We start from the raw sequence: 21,774 nt of genomic DNA, 5'->3' as shown, positions 1-21,774 counted from the left end.
CTGCAGTAGTGTAAACAGTTCAATCTTAATAAGTCTCTTATGATTTCTCTTTCCTGTTTACCTCTTCCATGTTTCACTTGAGTCTTGTATTTGAAGGTCAAATTTTCTATTCAGCTCTGGTCTTTTCCACAGGAATGCTTGAAAGTCCTCTGTTTCATTGAATGACCATTTTTTACCCTGAAGGATTATACTCAGTTTTGCTGGGTGGGTGATTCTAGGTTGCAGTCCTAATTCCTTTGCCCTCCAGAATATTATACTCTAGTAAGGGCCCCCCGGACCCTTAATGTAGAAGCTGCTAAATCTCGTGTCATCCTGATTGTGTTTCCACAATACTTGAATTGTTTCTTTCTGGCTGCTTGTAATGTTTTCTCCTTAACCTGGGAACTCTGGAATTTGGCTACAATATTCCTAGGAATTTTCCTTTGGGGATCTCTTTCAGGAGGAGATCGGTGGATTCTTTCAACTTCTATTTTGCCCTCTGGTTCTAAAATGTCAGGGCAGTTTTCTGTGATAATTTCTTGAAAGATGATGTCTAGGCTCTTTTTTTTATCATGGCTTTCAGATAGTCCAATAATTTTTAAGTTCTCTCTCCTGGATCTATTTTCCAGGTCAGTTGTTTTTCCAATGAGATAGATATTTCACATTCTCTTCTATTTTTTCATTCCTTTTGATTAGTGTTACAGTGCCTTGACTTATCAAATTGTCCTTCTCTTCCAATTTCTCCATTTTAATTTTTAAGGGAGTATTTTCTTCAGTAAGCTTTTGGAATTCCTTTTCCATTTGGCTAAGTTTGCTTTTAAGGACATTCTTCTCTTCATTGGCTTTTTGGACCTCTTTTGCCATTTGGGTTAGGTTATTTTTTAAGGTGTTATTTCCTTCAGTATTTTTTTGGGTCTCCTTTAGCATCACTGTCAGTTTTTCCCCTACTTCTCTTACTTGCTTCTCAAAATCCTTTTTGAGCTCTTCTATGGCCTGGGACCAATTCATATTTTTTTTGGAGGCTTTGAATGTAGGAGTTTTGGCTTCTTTGTCTTCTTCTGGTTGTGTGTTTTGATCTTCTTTGTCATCAAAGTAAGATAATATGGTCTGACTCTTTTTGCGCTGCTTGCTCATGATCCTGGCCAATTATTTGAGTTGTAAACTCTTTGTTAAGGTAGGAGTCTGTTTCCAGTGTGGAGAATGTACTGTCCCAAGCTTCAGGGGTTTTGTGCAGCTGTGTTCAGAAATACTTCTAAGGACCTTTAAATTTTCAGTTCTTCCAAGGTAGTATGATCAAGGGCAAGGTGTTTACTCCTTTCCTGGCCTGTCCTCTGGTCTATGAGCACTCTTTTCTGTCTTGGAATTGTGAGGAGGGTTTCCTCTCCACAGCCACTACAAGCTCCACCACACCAGCGTTCCTCTGTGCCCTAGGACCACTACCCAGAACTGTGACCCAGATCCAGGCAGAAGCAAAGCAAGAGAATCCTGCACCAGCAGAGACATCCCTGCAATCCCCCTCTGATCAGCCACTCGGTTCCCCCTCAGTCTGTGGGGTGGAAGCTCAGGAAAAAGCCACTGCCTCCGAGGGCACGCTTGGGACTTGAGGCTGAGACTTAGCTCCTTCTCTCACTGCAGTCACAGACTTTTCCCACTGACCTTCTAAGTTGTTTTTGGTGTTCCTGGGTTGAGAAGTCTGGAAACCGCCACAGCTGCCCGTGATTCAGTCCTCTGAGGTCTGCACCAGGGTCGCTGCGGCCTGCGCGCCCATGCCAAACTGCGCTCCTCTCACAGCCCGGCGCGATATACCTTTCTGATCGACCATTCAGGCTGTCTTGGGCTGGAAATTTGTTTCACTCTGTCTTTTTGTGGGTTCTGCTGCTTTAGAATTTGTTTAGAGCCATTTTTTATAGGTATTTGGAGGGGTTTGGGGGAGAGCTTAAGCAAGTCACTGCTTTTACTCCGCCATCTTGGTTCTGCCCCCCTTCCAGGACAATTCTTGGCTAGAGGTTTGGAGGCTGTACACAGCCTTGGTTTGGCTGGCCTGTCCCCAACCCAATGATCTTTGAAAATAACTTCAGTTTTCTGAGTGCCAATGATAGAACATGGCAATGAACTGTGAATCATGTTCAAAGGTGAAAAAAAACACCACAGCTTTGTAAAAGACTCCAATCTTACACAATATTTGGCCAACGCTGACCTATAGACAAAGTGTTATAGGGAAGTCCTGTAGTTCACTGTTTTACTTTTTGTCCTTAAGTTTTAAAAATTGCATGTAAAATATGAAAGGCACCAACATTTCAGATGATTAAACATTCCTGATCTTCTAAATTCTACAAATGATCTACATTTAATTTAATGTTCTCTTTATGGTCTGATTTATTAATAATGTACTAAGAAGACAATTATGACTGATTCAAAAAGTTCAAAGAGTTCAAAGGGTTAGTAAGGAACAGTTAAGGAATTAATAAATTTACCTTCTTTTATTTCATATTATCTATTGGGAGATCATAGCTAGTCTAGGTTTATGATACAAACTAGTATGTTATTTGCCAGCAAATAAATGTCTTTTGCCTGCCATTTCTGTGTGGTTTTCCCGAAGCTGGAGAGATTGCTAAATATAAATCCAAGAAATAGTGCGAAAGAGAGGAATTATGGAAAAGAGCAGAATTTCATTAGTTGGTGGAATTTAATTTTATTCCTTGACTTTTGAGGTAGATTTAAGGGTAATATCCTGCATCCAGTTGACCACATGTATTAGTTTAGTGCTTGGGTGTTTGGAAGCTGAAAAGATCCCCTGAAGTTTCTGACTCAGTGCTTTGGAGATGACTAAGCAATTCCCTTTTAGGCTGCTAAGCAGGAAGAGTCACTTTCAGTCACAGAAGCCGACTCAAAAAGAGGTGAGGGGAAAGGAAAGCCACTTTTCCCCTATCCCTGAAGAAAGGGAGACTCTTACATGGCCACTAAAGTAGATGCTTGATTAGATGAGTTGATCCTATGCCTTGGGTACATTTCTGGCTTTGTTTCCTTTCCCAAGCATATATCCAGAAAGTGATCCTGAAATGGATACGTCCAATCTTGGAGTTCACTTTGTGAATTTGAGAGGTTGATAGATCTTAGATCCCTTAGTTGGAGCTTACTGCAGACAGGGGAAGTTTCTGAATCCTCAGATTACCTCTATTACCAACAAGAGGAAAACATCAATCCCTAGCTTTTCTTTTCTAATGATCTATAATTTTCTATAATGACCTCCCCAGCTTCCTCTTTGACCTTCTCTCTTATTTCCCCTCCCCTTCATTACCTTTTCCCTTTCCAAATGGTAGGTATATGTAGCCTGTATTTAGTTTGTTTTCATTTCAACAAACATTTATAAAACATCTACTATATGCAATGCACTGATAACAAAAATAAGAATGAAAGTCCCTTCCCTCAAAGAACTTGAATTCCGCTGGAGGTATATGCCATGAATATTATAAGAAGGAGATTGGGGAAAAGATGGCGCCTTTGATAGAAATGATAAAATCATGTATCCTATAGACATTGATAATATACTGAAGTGGGATTAGATCTGGATGTAAAGGGTGATCACTTTAGAAGTCTTGGTACTGAATAACATCCTTATTAGGAAAAATTTAGAAAGAAGAGGGCCAACCACAGAATCTTGGGCCAAATCCAACTTAAGTGATTAGCAAAACAATAAATGGCCAGCAAAGGAGATATACAAGGACCTCTGTTTAAATCTCTCCACTAATGTTTACGATACTAATGAACTTGGTCAAGTTCCTTAACCTCCTTAAGCCACAGTTCATTCACCTCTAAAATGAAAAGGTTGGACTTAATGGTTTCTGAGGTCTCTTTCAAAGCTGGATCTATGATCCCATGAGAAAGAAGGTAAAGGTATAGGAGTAGAACTAAAAGTGTCTGGATTTGAGAGAAGGGAGAGTATCCAGAAAGAAAAGTCAAATACTTCTTGAAGGTAAAGGAGAATGAAAATTCCTTTAAAAGGTATTGGATTTGGCAATTAGGTCCCTGATGACTTTTGTGAGTGCAATCTCAGTAGAGCTGTGCAGCTTTGATGAGCTGTTCAGTATTGAGAAACTGAAGCCATTGGATATAGACAATTGTTTCAAGAAGTTTGACTGGAGGCACTGTGAAAGAGAATTGGCTGAACCATTCTGGAAAGTAATTTGGAATTATACTAAGAAAGTGACTAAAATGCCCAGCTTTTTTGACCCAGGTTGCTTGCTAGATATATACCCCAATGAGGTAAAAACATGCTATTTATACTAAAATCGTAGTGCAGTTTTCAGCTTATGTAGCTTAAACTATGCATTTTTTTTTAAAGTATAGAGACTTTTTTATTCTTTTTTTTTCAGTTCTAAATTTTCTGTCCTCTTTGCTCCCCTACTCAGTAGTTTTCATTCTCCTTTTTTGTCATCTTAGCCAGTTTGACCAGTGTGAGGTAGTACTCAAGTTTGTTTTAATTTAGTAGAATTTGTTTGTAAATCCATCTGGTCCTGAGTTACCACCAATGCTCCCCACTTAGGGAGCTCATTTATGGTTTATTCAATTTATTTTTAAAGCTAGGGCAGCTTGGTGGTGTAGTGGATAGAGCACTGGCCCTGGAGTCAGGAGGACCTGAGTTCAAATCTGGCCTCAGACACTTGACACTTACTTGCTGTGTGCCCCTGAGCACATTACTTAACCCCAATTGCCTTGCCAAAAAAAAAAAATACAGATAAGGTTATTTATGTATTTTACTTTCTGTCCTCTTAATGTAGGCAATTTTTAATTTTATAAATGTCTATCTATTTCATTTAGATTGTCACTTTTAATGGCATATAGTTTCACCAAATAGTTCTTAATAATTTTTTTTTTATTGATTGTGCACTTTTTTCATTTTTGATACTGGTAATTTGGTTTTCTTCTTTTTTAAAAAATAAAATTACACAATTAAAAAAACTTTCAATTTTATTAAGCTCTCCTTTGATTTTCAAGATTGCTATTTTTTTGTTTAACTGGGGGGTGCTAATTCATTGTTTTTCTAGGTTTTGTTTATATTGTAGTTTCATGCCCAATTCTCTGATCTGCTCTTTCTCTCTTTTATTGATACAAGGGTTTAAAGATATAAAATTTCCACTAAATACCATTTAGGCTTTATCTCACAAATATTAGTATGTTAAGTTATTGTTGTCATTATCTTTAATGAAATTATTGATGATTTCTATGATTTGTTCTTTGACCCATCCGTTCTTTAGGGTTAGGTTATTTAGTTTCCAATAAATTTTCAATCTTTATTGCATATAATTTTTATTGTGTTATGGTCAGGAAATGATACATTTAGTATTTCTATTTTTCTGCATTTTGGTGAGGTTTTTATGCCATACGTGGTTAATTTTTTTGAAGGAGTCATGCATAGGTGAGAAAAAGGTATACTTTCTATGCCCATTCATTGTTCTCTAGAGGTCTATCATATCTACCTTTTCTATTCTATTTAGGTCCTTAACTTCTTTCTTTCTTTTCTTTCTTTCTTTTCTTTTTTTTTTTTTTGGGTTTGATTTTATCTAGATCTGAGAGGGGGTAAATTGAGGTCTTGCATTAATATGGCTTTACTGCTTATTTCCTCATGTAATTCATTAAACTTTTCCTTTAAGAATTTGTGTGCTTTGCTACTTGGTGATTATATGTTCAATATTGATGTTAATCCATTGTTTATGGTATCTTTTAGCAAAATGTGGTTTCTGTCTCTTTCAATTAGATTTATTTTGCTTTTGCTTTGTCTAAGATCATGGTTGCCACTCCTCTCTTATCCCAGTGCATTCCTCTTCCCCACCTTTCCATTATTACTTTGAAATCATTCCAGTTTAATAAAATCACAGCCATGCCATTTGTCTAATTAGATTCTTTCTAAGACCCTCTGTGATAAAGTTCTGAAGGATTATATGTTGTCCTCTTCTCATATAAGAATGTGAACAGTTTAACCTTATTTAGTCCCTTATGATTTCTCACTTAGGTTTACCTTTTTATGTTTTTCTTGAGTCTTGTGTTTGAATGCCAAATGTTCTGTTCTTCATCATCCTCATCCTCATCATAGCTAACATTTATATAATGCTTACTATGTCCTAGGCACTGCTTACTGCATTATAATTATTATCTCATTTGATCCTCACAAAAACCTGGAAAATGCTATTATTATTTCCATTTTATAGATGAGGAAACTGAGGCAAACAGAGGTTAGTAACTATTCAGCTCTGGTCTTTTTATCATGAATGCATGAAAATCCTCTATTTCATTAAATGTTCCCTACCCACCTCTAGAAGATTACATTTTGCTGTGTAGGTTATTTTTGGTTGTAATCCTAGATCCTTTACCTTCTGGAATATCATATTCTAAGTCCTTTGTGCCTTTCAGTGGCTACTAAATCTTGTGTACTCTAACTGAATATCTATGTTACTTGAATTATATCTTTCTGGATACTTACAGTATTTTCTTATTAACCTGGGAGTTCTATATTTTGGTTATTATATTCCTGGGAATTTTCATTTGAGAAAATTTTCTTTTTTCCATTCCACATTTCCATTCACTTTCAGGAGGTAACTATTGGATTCATCCAATTTATATTTTTCCCTCTGGTTCTAGGATATCTAGGCAGTTTTCCTTTGTAATTTCTTGAAGTGTAATACATAGATTCTTTTTAAAATTGTTGTTCATGACTTTCAGGTACTCCAATGATTCTTAATTTATTTCTCCTCAGTCTGTTTTCCAGATCAATTGTTTTTCCTATGAGATATTTCACATTTTCTTATATTTTTAAGTCTTTTGACTTTTTTTATTATTTCTTGATGCATTATTGGCTAGCCAATTCTAATTTTTAAGGAGTTATTTTATTTAGTCATGTTGATTTTTTTTACAACTTTCTCACATAACTAATTTCTTTTCCCATTTTTTCTTCTCTCATTCATATTTGGTTTTTAAAATAATTTTATTTTTGCTTCTTAAAAAATCACCTTCTTTAATTCCTCTAAGAATTCTTATTGGACTTGTGTCTAATCTGCATTTTTTCCTTTGAGACTTTGCTTATAGATGATTTCAAGTCATTGTTTTCTGTGTTTGTAACTCAAGCTTCCCTGTCACCATAGTAGCTCTTTATGGTCAGGTTCTTCCCCCCCCCCCTCATTCTTATGACTTATTTCTTGACTTTGGACTTGATGTTCATATTGGGCTTGGCTCATTTCTGGGAGTGGGGATATTTGGCCTGAGCTTCTCTCTTTTTATATCCTTCTCCTGTTTTCACAGCTCAGTTTGGGGGCTTGCAAGTTTTTGATGCTTTGGAAGTGGCATGATCACTGAGAGAGAGGTTTAATCATTGCCCTTCTGGTCTGGACTCTGTAAGTTCCTGACCTAGGTTTGGGTCTTTCAGATTGTGTGTGGTTTAGCTTCAGTGGACTACTGGTGGTCTCAGTACTGTTGGCCTGCTGGGAAGTTCTGCACGTTCAGAGAGACTGAACTGTTTGACTCCCTTTTGGTCTTGGTTTCCTGCCCTACTTAGTCCACTGCAGGCTTGTATTCACAGTTAAATATTAAAAGAGACTTCCCTCTGCTCTTTGGCTCAGAGCCATACAGGCAATCAATCAATCAATCAAAAACCACGTCGAAGGCCTTACTATGCACCAGGCACTAGGCTACATTATGGGAATACAAAAAGAAGCAAAAAGCAGTCACTGCACTTAAGGGGCTTACAGTCTAATAGGGGAGACAACATGCAGACAAATATATACAAAGCAAACTACGTACAGGATAAATAGGAAATAATAGAAGGAAGGCACTAGAATTAAGAGGGGTTGGGGAAGGCTTCCTGTAGAAGTTGGGATTTTAATTGGGATTTAAAGGAATCCAGACCAGTCAGTGGTTCATGCATGGGAGACAGCCAGAGAGAATGCCTGGCATCTGGGGGACATTTCCCTGGTCACAGACTAGGCCCCTCCCATTTGCTACTGCTCCTCTGTGCCTTGGCACTGTGTTAAGTTTGGGGGATATTTTTGTTGTCGTCATTGTTGTTGCTGCTGCTGTTGCCATTCTTTCCACCCATGCCCCATCTCCTGGCCCAGGGCCACTCAGCTAACCAGGACAGCTGGGGGGCAGCAAGAGCTGGCGCTGGAGATGGATTTCATCTTTTTTTTTTTTTTTTTTTGGCTAGGCAATGGGGTTAAGTGACTTGCCCAGGGTCACACAGCTAGTAAGTATCAAGTGCCTGAGGCCAGATTTGAACTCAGGTCGCCCTGAACCCAGGGCCAGTGCTGTATCCATTGTGCCACCTAGCTGCCCCAGATGGATTTCCTCTTACCCTCTCCTTGAGCCCAGGGCAGCCCAGAACTCACCAGACTGCTTCAGTTGCCCTACCACTGCCTCTGAAGATCCTCTAGACCTTACCACCTTCCCTGTCTAAATATACAGTGCTCCAGAGCCTCAGCACAACAAAAATATCCCCCAAACTTAACACGTTATCGTTAACAATCTGAGAACCTCATTTTATAAATGAGAAAACAGGCTCAAAAAGTTTAAATGACTTGCCTGAGGTCACACCTAGTAAGGAACCCAGCTGGGACTTGAGTCCTGATCTTATGGTTTAAATCCAATGTCCTTTGTACTGCCTAGAGTCTAAAGCAGCAGTGTCCCTGAGGGCTACATATTAACGTAGAAAACCACATATTAACATTACCTATGTTTTATTTTATTTTTATTTACTTCATTAATATTTCCAATTACATTTTAATATGACACCTCTGATCTAAAGAATGTTTCCAGGGAAAACAAATACATTTGAAACAAGGAAAGCAGTCCCCCAAGTGTGGTATAACGGAGGGAGCACTGGACCTTTGTTCAAATCTCAAGTCTGTTATTTATCATCAAGTAGCTTCACATCTCAAGCCTCTGATTTCCTCATTGGTAAAGGGAAGGGGTTGGATTAGATGGCCTCTGGGGTCTATTTCAGCTCAAAATTATCAGACTCTATAGGATCTTTAAATATTTGAATCCCAATGCAGTTAGGTATTTCTTAGGACTCCTCTGTCTGCTTGGCACTAGGGATACAAAGACCAAACAAATGAACAACAACAACAAAAATACAGACCTGGGTAGTTACAGCTTATATTCTAATTGTTGATATGCTGACAAATAGTCTGATCGGCTAACCACATTTAGTCAGAGCCCGTACAGCCCCCACTCACAAGGAAATCTAATTTATGTTAAAAATCCAATCAGTTTTTAAAACAGGTTGCCTTGTCATTTATTTCAGACTAAATTCTGATTTGTAGAAGAATAGCACAGCACCCAGAGATGGCCAAAGAATATCATATTTTTTAATGGACCATATTTTTAGCTTTGCTCTGTCTATTCTATGGATAATATTTTAAATCCAGAGAGGGGGGGAAATGTAACCAACTATGGCAGTACTTGGACATTTTCAAAGATGTAGCTGCTAAAGATTCATTAGTTTCTTATATTAGGTTAGTGGTTTCCATTTTGAGTACCTCCAAGGGCTTGTGGCATCATCAGCTTCACTGGAATTTTAATCACTTCCTGGATGTGGAATTGTTCCGTTTCCCAAAATAAATGTACCTTGGGGCAACTCCAATCACATCATTTTCTTTCAGCTTCTCAAAACTCGATTTCATGCTCTGTGCCCTTTGCTAGGCATGACATCAAACTGCGGTACTTATCAGTGGACACACAGGTGGACAGCAAAAATCACATCCTTTGAAGCTGATTTCTCCTTCTTGACATGAAAAATAACCTAATCTTGGCATACATTCAGAATACCCACTTTTCTATAAAGTGAATTCATATAATACAGCAAAAAAAATTCACCCTTTGTTATATCACAATCTATCAACATATAGTATTTATTATATTGTATGACAAAAATTTCACTATCAGCTCTGTTAACTATTTTCCTCCTCTGTAGAACTGAGATAACTTTTAGAAATCATAATATACTTTAAAAATTCTATCAGTCATCACATATTTTAATTTTTAATGCATTTGGGATCTATTCACAGGCAAAGACACAAGTGATCTGTGATTTTCATCAGGGTGGCAATTTTTTTTCTTTCACAAGATATTCCATCTCCTAACTTGAAGCATTTTTCCTGGCTGCCCCTTATGCTTGGAATGCTCACCTTCATCATCTTTGCCTCTTGGATTCCCTGCTTTCCTTTAAGTTTTAGCTAAAACCCTATCTTGGCAAGAAGCCTTTCTTGGTTCTTCTTAACGCTGATGCTTTCCCCTTAAGATTTCCTCCAATTTTATCCTGTGTGTGTATGTATGTATATGCACATATATGTGCATATATATATATATATATACACACAACATACATACACACATATATTGTTTGTACATAGTTATTTTCATGTTGCCTTTCCACTAGATTGTAAGCTTTTTGAGGGGTGGGGACTGTTTTTTCTTAACTTTTTTTTTTATCCTTAACTTTGACATAGTATCTGCGACATAATAAGACTTGATGAATGCTTTTTGACATGACTTGACCTTCTCCAATGCAAAACAGCTCTTCGTTGACTTAGTAGATAAATCTTTAAAAGTTGCTTGAGAATCACTGAGGTTAAATGTCTCGCCCAGAGTAACTGAGCTAATCCAATGTGGGATTTGAACGCAGGTTTACTACTTTCAGGGGAAAAAAAAAATCAGGAATTTCTCCTGAGGCACAAAAATTTTTTTATTTTTTTAGGCAATTGGGGTTAAGTGATTTGCCCAGGGTCACACAGCTAGTAAGTGTCAAGTGTCAAGTCCTGTCTGAGGCTGGATTTGAACTCAGATCTTCCTGACTTCAGGGCCAGTGCTCTATCCACTGCGCCACCTAGCTGCCCCTGAGGCACAGAATTTTCAGCATAAAAACAAAGGTCACTTATTCATCAAAATTAACATACTTACAATTCCTAAAAATACAACTTCTATTTTGTTTTCATCATTTTCCTTATACACATCAGGCTCCTTTTAAACATGTGTAAAAGACTAAAGTTAATTCAAGCAGAAGTCAAGTCAAGCAGAAAACCCACTTCTGAACATTTGAATGAAAATATTCAAAAAGTTATCTATTTATAGTAGGATCATAACATCACAAATCATATTAATGTCACAGAATAATAAATTTAGAGCTAAAAGGGACATCAAAGGTTACCTAGTCCAACTTTCTCATTTTATAAAGAAAGAGGCCTAGGAGGCTGTGACTTGCCATATAGTAAGTAGCAAAGCCTAGAATTGAGCCCTACTCTTCATAGTTCCAAATTCAATGTCCTTTCTCCTACCTGCTTCCAGTTACAGTTATTTTTTAAATAGACAAATGGTTCCACGAAAAACTTTTCATGATAGCATCACACTATTGTTTGGTGATATAAGCTCTTTGAAGGTAGATTGTTGAGATTTTGATTAGTTTTGATGCATTATTTTTCAAAAATACCTGGAGTATGACATGTAAAAATCATATTCCAACCACTTAAGACTTGTTAGAAATGGCCCTTCTATTTATTATATAGCATATTACAATACATAAAGAAAATACATGCTAGAATTGAGTCATAGAATTTTTAATATACTAATTAGTTATATTTACAGTATTTTGGTTTTTTGTTTGTTTTGTTTTGTTATATTGGCACAGAGGGTCCCCCTACTGGAATCATTTAAAAATACAAAGGAGGATTAGAATGGGTACCCTAATGAGATATTTTTACTGTTGAACATAAAGTTTACAAATGTTTCTATTATTCTAAATAAGTGACAGTTATATTGTCCTTAATTACCTTAAGGTTGAAATGTCTAAATACATAAAAGGAGAATTGCTTTATTAGAAACATAGACAACTGGAGATTATCCATAATAAAAATAATAGGGCTTGAAGAAGATAGAGATTAAAAAGGAAATGAAAATCAAAGAAAATCACATTCGTTTTAATAATTGGTTTTAAAGTTCTTTCAACTATCAAAACTTGTTACAAAACACAAGAAAGCAATTTTGAATTTTGACTCTTCAGTTTCCTTCTTTGGTGGTGGTGGAGAACAGAGGGGAACTGGGAACTCTGGATAAAACACAAATTGAATATGGCTCTGCATCACAGTTATGAAATGCTCGTCAAACAAGAATATTAATAACATCCAGGCTTTGATTGGAATATAATAAAATCTTTTTGTAAAGAGCACATACATAGCACTTAATAGACTTGTATGGTTACATTATACTCGTATAATCCCCATTTACGTGATGCTTCATAAAGTCTGCAAAGTATTTTCCTCACAATAACCCCATGAAGTTGGTGGTATAAGTACTATTATTCTCATTTTACAGTTAAAGGAACTGAGTCTCAGAGAAATTAAGTGACCAAAACAGCTAGTAAAGACCTACGATAGGATTTGAAGCTAGGCTACCTAACTCCAAGTCCAATAGCCTTTCCATTATGCAGCTGTGCTTTTCATATGCTATTGATTTTGTGTACATTATTCTATGTGATCCTCACTAGCTACCCTGTGTGGTAAAACAGGCAAGTGTTTCCAATTTATCAGTTTATTAGTTCCATTTTACAGTTGCATAAGTTAAGACTTAGAGAGTTAGTAAGTGGCAGAAATGGGACTCACAGAACTTCAAAAGAATTTGACTCCGGATCCAATGCTTTTCCCAACACCATACTGCTTCTCTGGGTTATAGATTTTTAAACATTAAGTACTTTTTACCAGCAAAAGTACCATTACTATTTTGGTGAAAAATGAGAAAGTTATAAAATTATTTAGACCAGTTTTCAAGGGTGTTAATTATAGAGAATTCTGAAAGGTGGAATGCATTGAAATCATATAGAAAATCAAGTGGAATATATATCTATAGACATACCTTACATATAAAACGTGTACACACACACACACACACACACACACACACAGAGTTTTACCAGTTCAATTTATCATGAAGACAAAGCTCTTATCTGTCCCCTTCTCCCCTCACCTGTCCCTCTCTGTGCCCAACAAAACAAAACAGAACAACTCAAACACTCCATGATCAGTTCTTAATTATGTGTGTCAATGGGATGAGAAGATGGAGAAGGGAATAGAAAAAAAGATTGAGAGGAGAGATGTCAGCTTAGGTCAGCTCTCCATACATGAAGCAGAACATTTCTCTTTAATTGGTATTTTGTATTTGTACTGGTTCAAAAGTAGAGATGATGAAAGGTATTCTATTAACAATCCAATTTAATCATTACTCCTTGCAGTGAGACAAGTACTCTATATTAAAATTAAGCCAGGTTGTCCTGAAAAATGGCAACAATGAAGAGACTATCTAGGATGTCCATGGTATAAAAAAAATAGAAATCTACCATATGATTTGTTATTCATACTTATCTACCTAAATTCTTCCCTTAGCTTTCCTTTTATTTAATAACATTTGCAAAATATTTTCATGGTTGACTATATGATCAAGAGTTAGGTTCAAGTTAATTGATTTCATCTACAAGATGACTGAACCCAAACCTATTGTTCCTTGAGAAATCCCCATTAGGAAAAGTTATGTCTATTTATGTAAAGTTAAATAGAGTGGGGAAAAAATGATCCAGAGAACTTAGGACAATAATAAAAACATTCTCCTGAAATAGCCAAAGACTTGGGGTTTAAAAAGTTGGATTATATTAAAATGAGGGTTTTTTCCCCTTGTTTATATTTTCCACCTTATGTTTAGACATAGCAAAGGAATTCTTTATATTTCTCATAATGTATCATCTCTATTTATAATAGCACAAGCACTTTGCTTTTCCCAAATCCTAGTTTTTTTCTGTATTTTTCTGAACACATTCATGTGTCATAGAACCAAATCATGCAAGTTAACCTGGCACCAGAGCCAAACATATTAATTTTAATATAGTTAATGAAACTAAAAAATGAAAGAACTGGCAAAGGATACCAAGTGGAATCTGCCCTGCCTCTACATCCCTGGCACATTTATGTCAACTACTATGTAACCTAAGGACCTCTGAATATCCCGCACTTCCTTCTGCCCTACGGTACCCGTAGGAGGTCAGAGACTTTTTTCCATTTGCCATGCAACTAAACTTTCTTTTAATGTGTTGTGTCGCTCAATAAGAACGTGAGCTCTAGTCAGCAAGTACTGTCTGGTGTTTTTTATTTGTATCCATGCACATAGTAAGCACTTAATAAATGCTTTTTCATTTATCCAATTACTGGGATGCTAGAGCCCTTTGGTATTCTGATTATGTAGGGTATAGTGGGAAAAGCACAGTATTTGGACTAAGAAAATTTGCATTTGAACACTTGACTCTGTCATCTATGTGACCTTAAGCAAGTTAATGTCTCTGGGGCCTCATCTGTAAAATGAGGGGATTGGAATATATGACTCCTAAAGTCTCTTCCAGCTCTTTTGTATGATCCTCTTCTCTCTCTCTTTTTTTTTTTTTAGTGAGGCAGTAGGGGGTAAGTGACTTGCCTAAGGTCACACAGCTAATACATGTCAAGTGTTTGGTCTGAGGCCAGATTTGAACTCAGGTTCTGCTGACTTCAGGGCCGGTGCTCTATCTACTGTGCCACCTAGCTGCCCCAGTATGATCCTCTTCTCTTGCACCCTCACGCCTAACAATGCCCTTTCTTAAATGTGGTGCCCAGAACAATACTCCAGATATGGTTGGACCATGGTTAGAGTGCACTTTTCTATTCTAGGTATTATGATTTGTAAATCAGGCACTAATATATTAGTCTTGGCAGCCATGTCACACTGTCAAATCACATTGTTTGCAATGCACTAAAATCTTTTAGATCTTTTTCAGGTGACCTGGACATGCCTAGTTTGTACTTGTGAAATCAATTTTTTTTAACTCATGCAGGACTGTATATTTATTCCTAATAAATTTCATCAATGGAATACTGTCTATAAGGAACAGCAAAGCTAGTCTGGCTGTGGAGTCCATGAAGGGGAGGAAAGATAGGTTGGGGCCAGGTTGGGTGAGACTTTAAATGCCAAAAAGGGATGTTTGTGTTTAATACTGGAATAGAAAACCATTGGAGTTTATGAGCAGCATAAACAGATGGTTAGATCTGTGCTTTAGGAATATCAATTTAGCAGCTTGTGTGGAGGATAGAATGGAGAGGGGAACATGAAATGGGAAGACCAGTAAGAAGCCTACTGCAATAGTCCAGGTAAGAGGTAATGAATTGGTAGGTCAGTAGTGCCCTTTACATAAATAATAAAGTTCAGAAGTGGGTTTTGGAAGAAAGTTAACAAGTTCTGTTTGGAACACTTAAGGTTTAAGATGTCTACAATTCTATGGATTAATATATAATAATATAATATAACACACAGCATCCTATATCCAGTTGAAAAACGTCCAATGGGTAGCTGGTGATGTGGGACTGAAGGTCAATAAGAGGGATGGCTGCATAGATAATAAATCACCTGCATAGATCTAATTAAACTCAGGAACTTTTGGAATCTTGTTACACCAGCTATTCCTCTCAGCTTTCTGTCACCTACAAATCTGGCATGCCATGTATGCTTTAATCAAAATAACTGATTAAGAATGTTAAGCAGCATAGTGCCAAAGATGATACCTGGGGTACTATTGTAGAGCTTTAGTTTTTAGATATAATGTAATGTTATGCTTTATTATATTTTTATTTGTTTTGTCACATATTTCCCAATTATATTTTGATTCAGGCTGCTGAAGCTCTGTGTTTAACACCTCTGCCCTAGAGTACTGCCAGCTTCTGAGGGACATACCCATGAAATAATTCAGCTAGTTGGAAATCTCTCTACTTGTCTATCTACTACTCTATGGGAGTCCCATATTGCTCCATCTTGTCTATCACGACAGCATGATAGACTTTGTCATATGCTTTGCTAACATTCAGGTTAACTGTAGCATTCTCTTAATCTACCATAGAGTTAGAGCTGGAAGGGACCTCATGGGTCTTCTTGTTCCACCCCCCATTTACAGATGAGGGATCAAGCCCCTCAGGGAAGTTAAGTGATTTGCCAAAGGTAACAGAGCACTACTGCTGTGAGTGGGAAGAGGTGCAATTTGGACAGAGGTCCTCTGACTCCAAAATGATGACTCTTTACACTGCACCACAATGCCTCACATTCTAACCAGCTTGCTTAAAAAAAAGAAAAGGAAAAGTAGTTTGGCATGGGCAATTATCGATCCTCACATCACGAGAACGCTCTTATTGCAAGGTCAATGGGTTTCAAGGAAAGAATATTAAAAAAAAAAAATTCCTTACAAATTCTAAAATAATTTCAGGAAGAAAAAGAGTATTTTAAAGTTGTAGCCTAATTATTTCTTTGGTCTCTGACTTTAAATGATTTTAGCCAAATAAGAAATACCACAACTTGATATTTTAAAAGTATAGAAAAGAGGAAGCCAATATTACAATACAAATTTTTATCAAGAAACCCACTTTTAAAAGTTCCCATATTTAGAGGATGTTCTTCTCTTGATCCCAGTGGAAGCTTCGAGAATACTGAAATGTGGATTGATGTTAAATTTAGGAAAACAACAGACAACAACAACAACAACAACAACAACAAAAAACCTGACAAATTTATGCCAAATAAATAGGAAAAGTGCAATGAATTGCAATGTAAAAATGCTTTACCCCTAGTATCTCAAATGATATGATCAAATATCAAATGTAAATTCCATGCACCACAGAAACCTAAGGAGGTAACAACAAAAAGCATACATATATAATAAATGTTTGGTTCATTGAGTCTTCAGTTTTCTTTTTAAGGGAAAGATAGCTACACAGCATAAAACTACCTTTCAAATAATTAAGTTTATGGTTATCAAACACTCAGCTTCATTTAGGCATTTAATTAAGCCATTTATTGCTTCAAATGTGTCACCATGAACATTTTAATACACACTCCACAGAAGTAAGGCCTCAATTTTCACCACCTATAGATTGTGAACCCACCACACATTTGGATTTTTTTTGTGATACCCATTATCACGCGTACAACAAAGATTCTGAATGTGCATTTTATAAAACCAGGTGCCTTCACTGTGGACCTTGGCATATACATCACAGACAATATTAAAAGTTGGCCGTGTTTTCTGGGATGAGGTAGCTGCTCCATACGTGGCCCAATTATTTGTGGCAGGCTTTAAAAACATTTTATCCATTACTTATCAACTTCACAAAATTTTGGTTTACCACTTTATATATATATATGTATATATATATATATTATAAAATATTTAGTTTCAGTTTAACCCTTGTCAACGTGTAATTCTTTTCAATGGTAAAAATCAAAATGGATCTAATGAAATCTGTACATTGAAAGTGGCTCCAGCAGCAATTAAGCATATTCCTGGCTCAGAAGCCAAGATAGTGCTGAAAATAAGATGCTATAAAAACCTTTTATCTTTGACTAATTACAGTAAGATGACTGAGCTGGAGAAAGTCATGCTGCACCATAGGAAGGAGTATATTATATAATTCAGTGGCATATTCAGACAATATGCTAATAACTAATTGTTATTTTATATAGTTTTCTAAAGGCTTTCTTAATAAGCTATCAATTAAAGGCGTCATTGGTGCTCACTTAAAAAGAAACCTAACTTGCTTTTATGTTACAACATGGTTGAGAGACATATTATGACAGCTCAGCATCTTAGTGCTTGAAGGGACCTTAGAGATCATCTAATCCAGCCCCCTTGGATCGCATTGCATAGAACTTGCGCTATTTTCTGAAAGAGGCCTTCCATGTAGGCTTATAAAGTGGTTTTGAGTAAAGATGAAATCTGATGGGCCAACAAAGCTTTCAATACAGGTATTCAAAAAAGAAACATTAAGAATCTTAAATACTTATCTGCTGATCAAAAACTTTCATCTCAGTAGTCAGAACCCATTCATTGCAAAATTTAGAATTTCAGTAGCACCTATGGAACAAAAATTCAATGTTTACAGGAATTTACAAATGCTGTAGTGACAGTCACTCTGGTTTTTATAAATAGGAAACTAAGGCCCAGAGTATTTAAATGTGACTTAGCTTTCATGATAGTCTGGAGGAAAATAAAAAATAGAATCTAATTGTAAGCTTCTAATTCAGGGGTCTGCAGTCTATTCAGTTGAGCATTTTGCCTTAAGACAAATAATTTTATAATAACCATTTTTATTTTATATAATGTAATTATATTTCTCTGTTTTCCCTTATACATTGCAGTAAAAGGGTATTCCTAAAAAAATAAATTTGCATTTAAAATTTACATTAAAAAGGTATTTTCTTATGTTCACATCACAAATTGCAAACAATATTAAAGAAATCACAGAACAATCTGTATATTATGAGACCCTGACCTCTTTAGATAAAATGAGAAAGGTGAAAGGTGATTGGGCTTTAGAAATTTTTCGCTATTATCTGTTAAATGTGTAAAATATAAATACAAGGAATTTTAAAAAAATTTTATTTTAACACCTAATACAATTCCAATTTTAAGGATTACTTGCACAAAAAAATAAACACATTTGGTATAAAAATTTATCACTTTAACACCCTTTTCCCTCAAGCCCTCCCACCCCACCCTCATGAACTGCATCCTATTTTGATGCAGAAACATATAAAGACTAATGGCACAAATTAGTTTTTACTCTACAGGAGTTTCTGTTTATGTACCCAAGTACTCTAGAGGACACCAGCCCACTTTACACATGAACCATTTTCTTCAGCCTGCTGAATTTAGTTTCACAAAGAAACAAAGCTATAAAGGCATTTAAAAACCATTATCTTAAATTCTTTTTAGAAGCACTGACTTTTTTTTTTGTAACCAGTTATATACATAGTGTTACATAACAGCTCTGGAGTACAGTACATGCAGCAGAATATACCTGTTAGATATAAAATACTTTTTTAAAAATCTTCATCGTTGGAATTCTTTGAAGATTAAATAATAGAATGCCCATTACTTCGAGAAAATGGCTGGAGAGTACAAATGTCTGCATATGTTGGCCACTGAAATAATCCAAGGCTAACTGGAATAGTATTTATAGCACACTGGGAGTGCATAAATAATTTACTTACATTATTAAAACACAACTAATAAAATTAATAGTTCAAGATCTTATAGGACTGCCTATATTAATCCTTTAAGTGGTTGCCAGGAAATGTGGTTTGATGTTTAAGTCCCATATAAAATGCTTTGCATGAAGTTTTTCCCAAGTTTATTTATGTCTACTGCCTCTTCTCTTCATTGCAGCTGTACACTGTGGACAGTACCATTTTCCTTTTGGGGCTTCCGTCAATCCAACACATCCATAATGGAACCACTCTATAGGGCACTAGAAAACAAAATGGTAACAAAAGTCTATTACCATTAAAAAAAAAACCCCAAACCAACAACTGACAGCCTATTTTAATTTAATTATTACTGTAATCATATTATAAAGTTTTTAGAGCTAAGGGGTGTGTGTGTGTACATATATAAAACAGTTAAAATGCACACTGTGTTTTACAGTTTACAAAGGGCTTTACTACTATTCTGAGATGCAGTCTAGCCCTTTCATTTTACAAGTGAGAAAACAAAGAATCTGACTTCTGATAAACTTATTTATTTATAACTGGAATATCTATAATTAGCAATTCACTCAACTTCATTAGGTTGATATATAATCCCTCAAAACCAAAGAGAAGCTAAGAAATACCTTGTATATAAAATAAATATATTTTAAATGTTTTTTAAAATTTTGCCTTACTCCCTCAAAAGTGTCAAAGCATGTCAGAGATAAAAACATTTATCTCCTCTGTGTATTTACAATATTCAGAGGTCAGCTCTTACACATACAAGAAAACATAGGTCCTTTGCAGTTATACTGCTGCATCTTAGTATAAAAAAACATTTCTAAGAAAAGAAATGGGGCACAGACGGAGCAGGAAAGAAGCTGGTCAGTATGTTACATGAACAAAGGTGGTGCTAATTACCTTCACCAAGTGTTCAAGTAAAAGTTTTTCTGTGCCCTTTTAAAAATAATACAATAAAACTCTTTGGCAGAACCCAATCATGGCTAGGTAAGTGATTCTGGGAAGGAGAAGAGATGTTGCTAGTGACCTCTCAGCCTACTCCTTACTCTCTAAAACGCAAAAGGGATGAAGAGATATAATAAAATGTAAAAGTTGAATCATCATTTTCCTCTTAATCTCAAGCTGTCTTCTAAATTTCAAATTTGATTTCATTACTAGAATTGTTGTATGACTACTTAATTATTCCTCCTTGCCACTTTTATAAAATTCAATGGTCTGGCTATAGTTGAATAATAACAAAAGACAAGAAGAATGGCATGTAGAACAAAAGTACCAGGACGATAAATATTGTTTTCTCAGCATTTAATGAAACCAAATCCAAAACAGGCTCCCTTTTTATGGAAAAGACTCTTTTTCAAAAATCTTAAAAATAAATCAACAAATAACTTCTATGTCTCTACTTCCTTAAGGCCAGTGTGGTATCTATCCTTATATCCCAAATGCCTTACATAAGTTAGAAAACAAACATTTGTGTTCATCATTTGTAAGACAGTATGTGTCATTGTCTTACAGATGGTAATTTAATTAATGGAAGAGGAATGTAATTCAAAGATATCCAGAATTTCCTCAAACACTCTCTAAAGCATTCCTTTTCAAGGTTCTTTTGGGACAAAGAGGTATCAGAAGTTATAAAACCAGCATTACATTTTAATATTGGGTAAATTTAAGGGTAAATTTAAGAACATTATTTACTTTTGGAATGTTCCAACATTACAAAAGCATCCATCAACAACCATAATAAACTTATACAGCTAGAGCCTTCCCCATTCACCTCCCCCACATGCAAAAATTCACTTTGTTTTCATTTGGTATATAATCTGTAAATACCTATAAATGTACATGCATTCTTCCCCAATAGGATGTAATGTGAGGTAAGGGACCATTTCTCTTTTGTTTTTATATTCTCAGTGCCTAGCACCATGCCTGTAACACAGTAGGCTATTAATGCCTGATGATTGATTTCAATTTCTTTGACCCCAAATTAATAACAAACAAAAACTTGTTTCTCTGGTATGTAAACACAGTTTTGAGACTATATCACAGAACTAAAAGACAAACTTCAAATACTATGAAGTCTATGTTTTCTATCATTCCAATATATGTAATTTTGATACTTACATCTTGGTTATCACATCCTACCATTTCACCATAGGATACCTAATTAGAAAAAAAATTAAATGTGAATATATAACAAATACCTAACAAAAATACTCTGAATGTTCAAAATACACTTAATCTTTGTAATCCCTAACTTATATACTTCTTATACAATACCTTACAAATAATTATATGAGTCTCACATATAAATGGCCACCCCACTTGGGTGACCTCTCCCTCTTCTCTCTGCTTCTATTGCCATAGCTTGGGATTTTCCTCTTTCCATCGTCCTCTTAGCCTACTGCTCCCTGAAACTACTCATTCCAACCTATGCTTTGCCTCTCACCTTACATCAGGGCCAGTAGAGGATTAGGAGGTAAGAATGACATCAGTAAAGGAAAAAAGATGGTAAATCTCTGGAAGATTTTTTTCACTACCTTCCCACTTCTATTAACAACCTTCCCCTACCCCATCTCATCACCCTCACTCATCTTTGGAGGTCCTTCTACTCTTCAGCTCTGGCCTAACAATGCTGTTCTTCTTAAATGTATATAAATTTTAATCCTTAAGGTGCCTTAATACCTGGGTCTGGGGAGAGAAGAAGAGGAGACAGAG

The 21,774-nt window shown here is 35.9% G+C and overlaps 1 protein-coding gene across 3 annotated transcripts in view; it reads right to left on the bottom strand.

Moving 5' to 3' along the window:
• Window positions 1-18,568: 18,568 nt before the first annotated feature.
• The window catches only part of ING3 (inhibitor of growth family member 3), a 50,410-nt gene continuing 47,204 nt past the window's right edge, over window positions 18,569-21,774 (bottom strand). For all 3 annotated transcript variants that reach the window (XM_027855185.1, XM_027855186.1, XM_027855188.1), the window contains 2 exons: window positions 21,181-21,219; window positions 18,569-19,322 (listed from right to left, as the gene is read on the bottom strand). In XM_027855185.1, coding sequence (XP_027710986.1) covers window positions 19,206-19,322; window positions 21,181-21,219 — 156 coding nt within the window. In that variant the 3' untranslated portion in view covers window positions 18,569-19,205. The remainder of the gene's footprint in view (window positions 19,323-21,180; window positions 21,220-21,774) is intronic.

This window comes from Vombatus ursinus, unplaced genomic scaffold (assembly GCF_900497805.2).
Source record: "Vombatus ursinus unplaced genomic scaffold, bare-nosed wombat genome assembly UNPS02010788.1, whole genome shotgun sequence".
Taxonomy (NCBI): Eukaryota; Metazoa; Chordata; class Mammalia; order Diprotodontia; family Vombatidae; genus Vombatus; species Vombatus ursinus.
The sequence above is the reverse complement of the archived record's forward strand: the minus strand, read 5'-3'. Positions and strand labels throughout refer to the sequence as shown.